We start from the raw sequence: 9,514 nt of genomic DNA on the forward strand, positions 1-9,514 counted from the left end.
ATGCAAATAATACTGCTTTCCCCTTTTCAAATTCCAAGAATACTTGTCTAAATGCCTTTCAAACAGTTCAACATGTTCTGTCAATAATACAAGTAAAATGTACGAACAAAAATGTATGACGACAAAGAAGACTATACGAATAGTCCTTTGCAGTTGACAAATTGATTAATAAACATGGGTGGTTACTGTAATATTACAATGTCTCCTCTAGGGATATATTCAAGCCATATGGTTTGGAGCTGTGCTGTAGCCTAGGAGATATCACAATCTTGCACCAACATCACAATAGGCTGTTATGCAAAGTGTGTAATACTTCCTGAACAGTCTGTGTGGTAATCTTATTTAAATGAGACCATACTCTGTGATAATTCCAACTAATCAGATTCGGTGTGGGTTTGTTGGTGACTTATATATTATCGCTGAGCTGACAGGCAAAAAAGACAAATGCTTGTATCCAGCATCAATAAATATGAATCATTTTGCAATCTGTCAGGCTAAAATATTATAATAAGTTCAGCAGAAAGGCTAAACCTCTCTCTGTGTGTGTGTGTGTGTGTGTGTGTGTGTGTGTGTGTGTGTGTGTGTGTGTGTGTGTGTGTGTGTGTGTGTGTGTGTGTGTGTGTGTGTGTGTGTGTGTGTGTGTGTGTGTGTGTGCGTGCGTGTGTGTGTTGCACCTCAAGGAAAGGTTAACTGATCTTTGTGTTAATATTAAAACTAGTCAAACACTGTTGCTCCAAAATAGAGCAAGTGTTCTTTATTCAACTTGCTTCACTTGACAAAGGTAAAATACATATTGCACAAAGTGAATTGAATGTAATAATAACAATGCTACATCTTATTTTTGAAGAGCTGTTCATTCCAAAGACAATTACCAAATCAAAGTTTATTAGTCACGTACGCAGATTTTCAGATGTCATCGCAGGTGCAGTGAAATGCTTGTGTTTTCTAGCTCCAACAGTGCAATATTATCTAGCAATACAGAACGACACAATGCGAAAAGTTTTTTTAAAAAGAGTTAGGAAGTATCAGAATGAGAAATACCAGCTAGGTTAATAGAAAAAGTAATCAACACATGTAACTAAGCAAGTGTAGGCCAATTATAACCTTGGATTGATTAAGAATTAGCATTGGTTAATGTTATTCAATCATGTAACATATAAAATAAATATTTAAAAGTAAAACAAAAAATAGAATATAAATCGGAGCATGACAGTTGTCTATGTCACTGTCTCTCCACCCCGGTGAGGATGGGGTTCTCTTCCGCAGGCAAGTCCCTGGTCTCCAAAGCCACCTGGAGTTTCTGCCAGAAGACCCTTGTGTCCTCCCCAGCTCTTGGCCAGCTCAGGTAGGTGCGTCTCTTCACCAGCCTCCTCATGCGGTGGTAGGGTGAGAGCTGGTGGTCTGGGATCTCTTCGAGAAACACCAGGATCAGCACATCCTTCTGCTCATCAAAAAGACGGAAGCTGGAGAGAGCATTCTTTTATTTCAGTGTTTGCGTAGACAACCCAAGTCCCATACACGGTGTGATTTTCCAAAAAACATCATACCTGAAGCTCACCACATTGCACATTGTTATCTCTCGACAACCGTGATGCAAAGCCACAAGAGAGTAAAAATGATCAAATCGATATTTGAATGTCAATTGTCTATTGATATAGAAACAACATCGGTCAAATAAAGCACTTTGCTGTTCTATGAGTGGAGTGGGTCTGGGACATTGAGAGAAAAAAAGGGAATATTAGCTATGAAGCTTCAGGGAAACAAACCCCTGGACAGTCATACAACTATAAATAGAAAGACATTAAACCAACCTGGCCACCTGGATCTCTCTGGAGCACCACTCGCTCTCCAGATATTGGTGGGTGATCACACAGATGGTTTTCCTGCTCCTGTAGATGGCGTCTGTGATGTTCTCTATGATGGGTTTACCTGTGGAACATGGTGAGAAACAAATCCTTTGTAAGCAGTGATTTTTGACAATGTACCTACTAGTTGTAAGTGTATGTAGTTACTGGGACACCATGTGTTGCAACTGAATCTGTACAATCTTAGTATTATGCAACTTCCTGTTTCAGATGGCATTTAATGCTGTACTGGATGCAGGTCACTCACACAAGCCTGTGTTACATCCAGAATATTCATCTAAAATGTCTGAAATAACAATGCATTTCAATACAATGACCAATTGTTGTGCTAAATATGTGATACCTGGCTGGAAGTCCCGGTGGTGAAGACACAACTTCCAGCCCTGCTCTCCCTCCAACTCTGGCAGCAGCTCCCTCACGACCCAGGATTCATCATGGGTGTTGTAGGAAATGAAGGCATCGTACTGATGAGGAGCTTGTCTGTTCCTCCGCTTGGTGTCATGGAGATAAGCCAGGAAGAGGTAGTAGGCATATACCACCTGCCACCTCAGGTGATGATAGATAAAGGACCCCAGCAGGGTGAGGAGGACCAGAGAAGTGGTTGAGATGAAGTAGAAGACGCCTAGGTCCACTGAACAGGAGTGGGTGTCCAGGTCCAACAGTTTAGTGTTCTTGAGATCGTCTGGATAGTTACATGGATAGTCATGGGCATAAGCAACTTGTGTTTGGTTGTTGCTCTCAGCCCAATGAACAAACCAAGCATTTCTGCAGTCACAAATGAAAGGATTCCTTTGCATATCCAGGAGAGTTAAGGCTGGGAGAGAGTGCAGCACTGTCTCATTGGTCCATGTAATTTTATTCTGTCTCACCTTTAAGAAATGAACTTGAGTGAGATTGGCTTCTATAAGGAAATCTAATGACTCAAGTTCAGTTTTGGAGATGGTGAGTCTTTTGAGCTTGGGGATTGGGTGAAAGAGCTCTGGGGAGAGGGCTTTGAACCAATTCTGGCTGATATCAAGGGACAACAACTGGGGTGTGTAAATGAATACGTCAGGGTGCAGGGACATAATATGAAGATTCCCTGCTTGGAACTCTGATAACATTTTCAGACCTTCAAGAAAGTTGGAAGGTAGATAAGACTGTCTCTTATACTTACTATAATGCTGACTAAATATGTAGAGGTTTTCCAGAGATGACAGGTCAGTGAAGGGTGGTGGTTGGAGTAGTTCATCTTTTTCATATTTGATAGCATTGGAAGCCATATTGAGAGTTTTTAAGCTTCTAAGTCCTTTGAACACAGCACCTCGGATTTCACTTTTACCTATAACATTGTTTAGCAGAACAAGATTTTTAAGTTTGGCCAAACCCACAAAGGCCCCATCTTCCAGTGTCTTTATTTGATTGTCATATAAAGCCAAATCCTCAAGTGATCTTAAGCTTTTGAAGTACTTTGTTCTGATGTTAGTTAGTTTATTGAATCCTAAATCCAAGCTCTTTAAATGTTGCAAACCCTTTGTGAAAGCATCACCTAAGTTTAGGATGCGGTTCCTTCTAAGTGTCAGGCTATTTAAGGCCCTTAAATCCTGGAAAACACAACCTTCAAGGTTTGAGATTAAATTGTTGTTAAGATAGAGTTTTTCGAGTCTTCTTAGATTGGAGAAATCCGAGCAGCCTAAAGTTTTGATGATGTTGTAGCTGAGATCCAATTTTTTCAATGTGGGGAGATTCCTTGTAGCATTCGGCACAGAAGAGAGGCCGTCATTGTCTAGTATCAGAGTTTTAAGACCTTTAATTGATCGAAAAGCGGCTTCTGACAGGTCAGTAATATTATTACCTGATATGTCCAGGTCAGTCACCTGTGTGCAGGACTGCAGCAGCTTGTCAGAGACAGTACTGAAGTTATTACATTGCAATCGGAGTGTCTTCAGTGTAGGTATGTGGCAGGCTACATTAATGAGATTATCTCTTCCTATTTTACCCAGCCCCAGAGATGCCAAAGAAAGGTTGATGCTCTGGAGCACTGAACTAATCCCCTGTAAAGACATGTGAATGCCACTCAAGTCGAGACTGCTCACATTCCTCAGAAAATACCTGTCTGCTACATCCCATTCCATGCTTCCATTAATGCCACAGAAGGAGAGGTCTAAATTCTTAAGATAGGGAAAAATATCTGCTGTGACACTGAAGATCTCCAGAGGATTCCTGGATAGATCCAGCTCTGTCAGCCCTATTGACCTATTTGATATTTCCTGTGACTGCAAAGAGGTCAAGCTGTTGTTCCCAATGAACAACTTCAGCAAGCTTGGTAATTGTAAAATGTGCTGAAGCTCCTTGAAACAATGCAGTTTGTTGCTGGTTAAGTTCAGTACCTTCAAGCTGAAGAGTAACTGAAAAGATGATGAGATACTTGAGATGTGGTTGTTATCCAGGTGTAGTACTGTGAGGTTATCCAGGCCCTTAAACATTTGGTCTGAGAGGGAAGTGAGTTTGTTAAAGGACAGATTCAGCTGCTCTAGAGCCACCAGGTCTGAAAAAGACCCATTCTCCACATGAGAGATCCTGTTGCTGTACATGATTAACATTTTGAGGAACGTTAGATCTTTGAAGTCCTCACTTTTTATCTGTGAAATGTTATTCTTTGCTATGTTTACAGTTCTCACCAATGATGGGATGTCTGCTGGTACGGCATTGAGGTTCCTGCCATCACATAGCACAGACGTATTTAGAGATTCCCTGATTCTGCAGTGTTTCATTGAGTAACCATTTACTGGATTAAATAGAACCCAGAAATACAGAAGAATCCATAGAAAGAAACTCAACTGAGAATATGTAGACCCATGTCCTTTTCCTGACATGGTTATTTTCAGTTCCATATTATGGGGTTTTGTTTCCTTTTTTGGAAGAAAAAGTGGCTTGTCACCAACAAATGGAGTCCAATGAGGTTCTTCTCAAGACTCTTCCTGATGTATTTGACTTATAGGCTACTTGAGATCTAATGTAAATAAAAGACAAATACAAAACATTTTAAATAACTGTGTCATCATAGGTGGAGGACATATGACTTTCGTTAATTACAGAATGAAAACAGATTGCAAAAAAATAAGACAATCATATTTCATCAGTTGTTCTAGTGCCCAAATCAGAAGATACAAGTGGATTTTCCTGGTTATAATTGTGCCTGATTCATATTTACTTACTGCAGTTTTTACCATGTAATAGTATTAATCAATACTGTATTCACTGAAAGACATCACATAACCCTAGAAACCTAAAAGACGTTTCCTTGGTCATGTCACATGATGACGAATAACTATATGGACCAGAGTTTGTCATATAATTGCATACATTAATCAATCATTTGACAGCCCTACTTATGGGTAATCCAATTAACCAACTTGGTTCCTAAACTGTTAACTTCATATAATGGTAAATAATACTATACTGAAGTAGTCAAACTGAACAAAAGCTGTTAAACAAGACAGAGAAAATGTGAAAATATATAGCTTTTTACTGTTTTACTCACCATAAGCAGAAGAGGACATATGCTTCTCACTCTAACAAGGGTTTACAGTAGTTATAATGTGATCATGGAATACGCAACATTTCCCTCAAGTAGTTCCTCAGTCACATGCCATTTTACTTCTGTTCTAAAACTTGCTTCACTTTCCCCATTAACCCTTTCAGCTCCTGTAGAACATACCCTTATACATACCCTTATAACTCCCATATTGAGACCGCATACTAACAGTCAAGGAACAGTCTATTTCCTGTGTAACTTGCTCCTCGCGATCAGTTGGCCTTGTTTTTTACTAACAGAAGGTTATCAAGGAATAAGAAAATATGTAGCAGTATTGTTAGAGAGGGGTAAAGATAAAGATTTTGTTGGGGCGCCAGGCAGGTATTAACCATGCCGAAAGGAAAATAGTAGGATAGAGAGAGTACCACTACCCTCCTCCGGTTCCCGTAGATGCAGCCCCTCCTAGCTCCATGGGAATGGGCGCAGGAGGACTAGGAGGTAGAACTGACAGGACCCTTTCTGAACGCCCGCGGGCAGCCAGCAGATTGTCCAGTCGGATTGACATGTCAATCAGTTCATCCAGGGAGAGTGTAGTGTCCCGACAGGCTAGCTCCCTGCGGACGTCCTCCCGGAGGCTGCACCGGTAATGATCTATTAGGGCCCTGTCGTTCCACCCGGCCCTCGCAGCCAAGGTTCGGAACTCCAGAGCGAAGTCTTGCGCGCTCCTCGTCTCCTGCCTGAGATTAAACAGTCGCTCACCCGTCGCCCGGCCTTCTGGAGGGTGATCGAATACGGCCCGGAAACGGCGGGTGAACTCAGGGTAGTTCTCTCTCGCTGAGTTGGGGCTGTTCCAGACAGCGTTGGCCCATTCCAACGCTCGCCCCGTCAGGCAGGAGACGAGGAGGCTCACACTCTCCTCTCCCGAGGGAGTCGGCCTCACGGTAGCCAGGTATAAGTCAATCTGAAGCAGAAACCCCTGGCACCCCGCTGCTGCCCCATCATACTCCCTCGGGAGCGCAAGACGTAATGCGCCAGAACCAGACGTAGGAGGGAGCGGAGTATGTGAACTCATCTGGTGAGTCGGAGGCGAAGAGAGGAGACCACTCCTCTCCCATCGGTCCATCCTCTCCATCATTAGGTCCATCGCTGACCCGATTCGATGGAGTACGGTGGTGTGGAGGAGGACCCATTCCTCCATAGAAGGGAGAGGGTTGGTGGCTGCTCCTGCTAACTCCATACTTAAAGGTGCGGGCTTCTGTAACGCTTGATGTAGTGGGTGTGGAGTCAGGCGCAGGAAACAAGAGTGTTTGCTATCGTGCTTTAATAAATGCACCGTCAAAGAGAGTATACACCCAAGAACAACAACAGGGTATAATCAAAAAACACAAGGATCCAAAAAACACGTTCCACTACACAAAAACCAGTGAACGACAGAAATAAGCCCGCACACAGAACAGGTGGGGAAACGGGCTTAAATACCCAACTAATCAATAATAGAACACAGGTGAAACCAATAAAGACAAAACCAACAGAAAAGGGAAAAAGGGATCGGTGGCAGCTAGTAGGCCGGTGACGACGACCGCCGAGCTCCACCCGAACAGTGAGAGGAGTCACCATCGGCAGGAGTCGTGACAGTGCAAAGCAGCCTGAACCAGGTTTTCTTATAGGATTTTGCCTGTACTCCATTCTGTTTCTTTCTATCCTGAAAAACTACCCAGTCCTTAACAATTACAAGCATACCCATAACATGTCGCCACAACTGTGCTTGAAAATATGGAGAGTGGTACTCAGGGATGTGTTGTATTGATTTTCCCCAAACATAATTTGTACAGCCCAACATTTTTTTGTTGTTGCAGTATTACTTTAGTGCCTTGTTGCCGAACAGGATGCATATTTCAATTTTTTTTATTTTGTACAGACTTCCTTCCTTTCATTCTGTGGCCTCATGGTGAAATCCCTGAGCAGTTTCCTTCCTCAACTGCAACAGAGTTAGGAAGGACGCCTGTATCTTTGTTGTGACTGGGTGTATTGATACACCACCCAAAGTGTAATTAATAACTTCACCATGTTCAAAGGGACATTCAATGTCTGCTTTTTTTTACTACCAATAGGTGCCCCATTGGAAAACCTTCCTAGTCTTTGAGGTTTAATCTGTGTTTAAAATTCACTGATCGACTAAGGGACCTTACAGATAATTGTATTTGTGGTGAACAGATATATGGTAGTCATTCAAAAATTGTCAAAACACTATTATTGCACACAGATTGAGTCCATGCAACTTATTATGACTTGTTAAGCAAATGTTTACTCCTGAACTTATTTAGGCTTGCCATAACAAAAGGGGTTGAATACATATTGACTCAATACATTTCAGCTTTACATGTATTTATTTAATTGTAAAAATGTCTACAAACATAGTTCCACTTTGACATTAATCAGGTTTTGTGTCTAAGCCAGTGACCAAAAAAATATAAATGAAATCCATTTTGAATTCAAACTGTAACCCAACAAAATGTGGAAAGAGTCAAGGGGTGTGAATGTTTTCTGAAGGCACTGTATACTATGGAAGGTTTCATTCAAATCAAAAGGGGCGCTGACAGAAAATGATTGAAATGATATGGAACAACCCTATAGTCATAGTTAATCATGCAATTACAGACAGCTTTTTTAATCACTCATTTGACAGCCCTACTTATAGATAGTCCAATTAACCAACTTGGTTCATAAACTGTTAACTTTATATAATGGTAAATAATACTATACTGAAGTAGTCAAACAAGTAGTCAAACTGAACAAAATGTGCTGTTAAACAAGACAGAGGTAAATGTGAAAATATATAGCTTTTTACTGTTTTACTCACCATAAGCAGAAGAGATCATACGCTTCTCACTACGCTTCTCACATGCAGTTTTACTTCCAGGTTCTAAAACTTGTTTCACAAGGTACAATGCCCTTATAAGTCTCATATTGAGACAGTATACCAATTATCTATTTCCTGTGTAACTTGCTCCTCACTATCAGTAGGCCTTGTTTTTGACTAACAGAAGATTATCAAGGAATAAGAAAACATTGATGAAGGCCTGAACTAGTTTTTATATACTAAACATTTCAAATGACATGGAATGAGGTCACCCAGAGTTGTGCTTTATTGGGGTACTTGACATTGACAGCTAACGTGAAAAACAGAGACAATTCTAATACAGTGGCTCAAAACGACAGTTTCATTTCAGAAGGGGAGACAGGGGAGGAGTATTGTAGGAGGAGAGAGGTGGAGAGGTTTAGTGGAAAGAGGATAGAGCCAGGAGAGAGGGGGAGAGGGAAGGAAGGTGAGAGAGGAGATGGCATATCCCTGATGCAGTGAAAAAAAATGGAATAATGAAGTAAGGTTTATGCGACATCCTTTTGAGTGCGGACTAACTACACCTTTTTGTAGTCTTAATATTTTAATACAGAGATCAGCTAACCTTTTCCTTGAGGTGAAACACACACACACACACACAATACATTTGAGCTGTGTCTGTGGTGTATCATGTGTAATGGTCGTATCTCTGCATGGTGACAGTGGGAACATGTCTGTCACGAAGTCATGTGCTGGAACAGCTCTGGTTGATAAGTGAAATGACTGACTCAGCATTTTGGGCCTGCTCTATTTTGGGCCTGCTCCCCTCTTACTCACTTCTCCTCCTGCCTCCCTACCCCAGCGTACACAGACGTATTTCTTTGTGACTAACTTGTATACAGGTAGGCCAGAAAAGCCACGTGCCTGATTGGCATATGAGTGGCAACCCAGATTGGAAGCATTTGCTTCTCATCGGTTGTTCACTACAAATGCTGTTATGAATATAAAGAAAATTGTACCTACAAACTGAAGGCGATAAAGCCAAAACATCTGTGTACGCTATCCCTGATGCAGTGAAAACAATTGAATAATGACGTAAGCTTCATGAGACATATTTTTGGTCTGAGAGGGACGTGAGTTTGTTAAAGGCCAGATTAAGCTGCTCTAGAGCCACCAGGTCTGAAAAAGACCCATTCTCCACATGAGAGATCCTGTTGCTCTACATTATTAACATTTTGAGAATCGTTAGATCTTTAAAGTCCTCACTTTTTATCTGTGAAATGTTCTTCTTTG

At 41.4% G+C, this 9,514-nt stretch overlaps 1 protein-coding gene across 3 annotated transcripts; it reads right to left on the minus strand.

Annotated features, from left to right (window-relative positions):
• Positions 1-723: 723 nt before the first annotated feature.
• tlr13 (Toll-like receptor 13) lies at positions 724-8,298 on the minus strand. 3 transcript variants are annotated; one of them, XM_045701845.2, is made up of 4 exons: positions 8,243-8,298; positions 2,209-4,857; positions 1,812-1,929; positions 724-1,463 (listed from the first exon to the last, which is right to left on the minus strand). In XM_045701845.2, exons 2-4 carry the CDS (start codon positions 4,736-4,738, stop codon positions 1,223-1,225), a joined length of 2,889 nt encoding a protein of 962 aa, XP_045557801.1. In that variant the 5' UTR covers positions 4,739-4,857; positions 8,243-8,298; the 3' UTR covers positions 724-1,222.
• Between the last annotated feature and the right edge of the window lie 1,216 nt (positions 8,299-9,514).

Source organism: Salmo salar, chromosome 19 (assembly GCF_965601325.2).
Source record: "Salmo salar chromosome 19, fSalSal1, whole genome shotgun sequence".
Taxonomy (NCBI): Eukaryota; Metazoa; Chordata; class Actinopteri; order Salmoniformes; family Salmonidae; genus Salmo; species Salmo salar.

Excerpts from the sequence above, each read along its gene's own strand:
- tlr13 (XM_045701845.2), bottom strand. The coding sequence starts at position 4,738 with ATGGAACTGAAAATAACCATGTCAGGAAAAGGACATGGGTCTACATAT. Across the intron at positions 1,930-2,208 it reads CCACCGGGACTTCCAGCCAG|GTAAACCCATCATAGAGAAC; the intron begins GTATCACATATT and ends CATGTTCCACAG. Across the intron at positions 1,464-1,811 it reads AGAGAGATCCAGGTGGCCAG|CTTCCGTCTTTTTGATGAGC; the intron begins GTTGGTTTAATG and ends TGCTCTCTCCAG.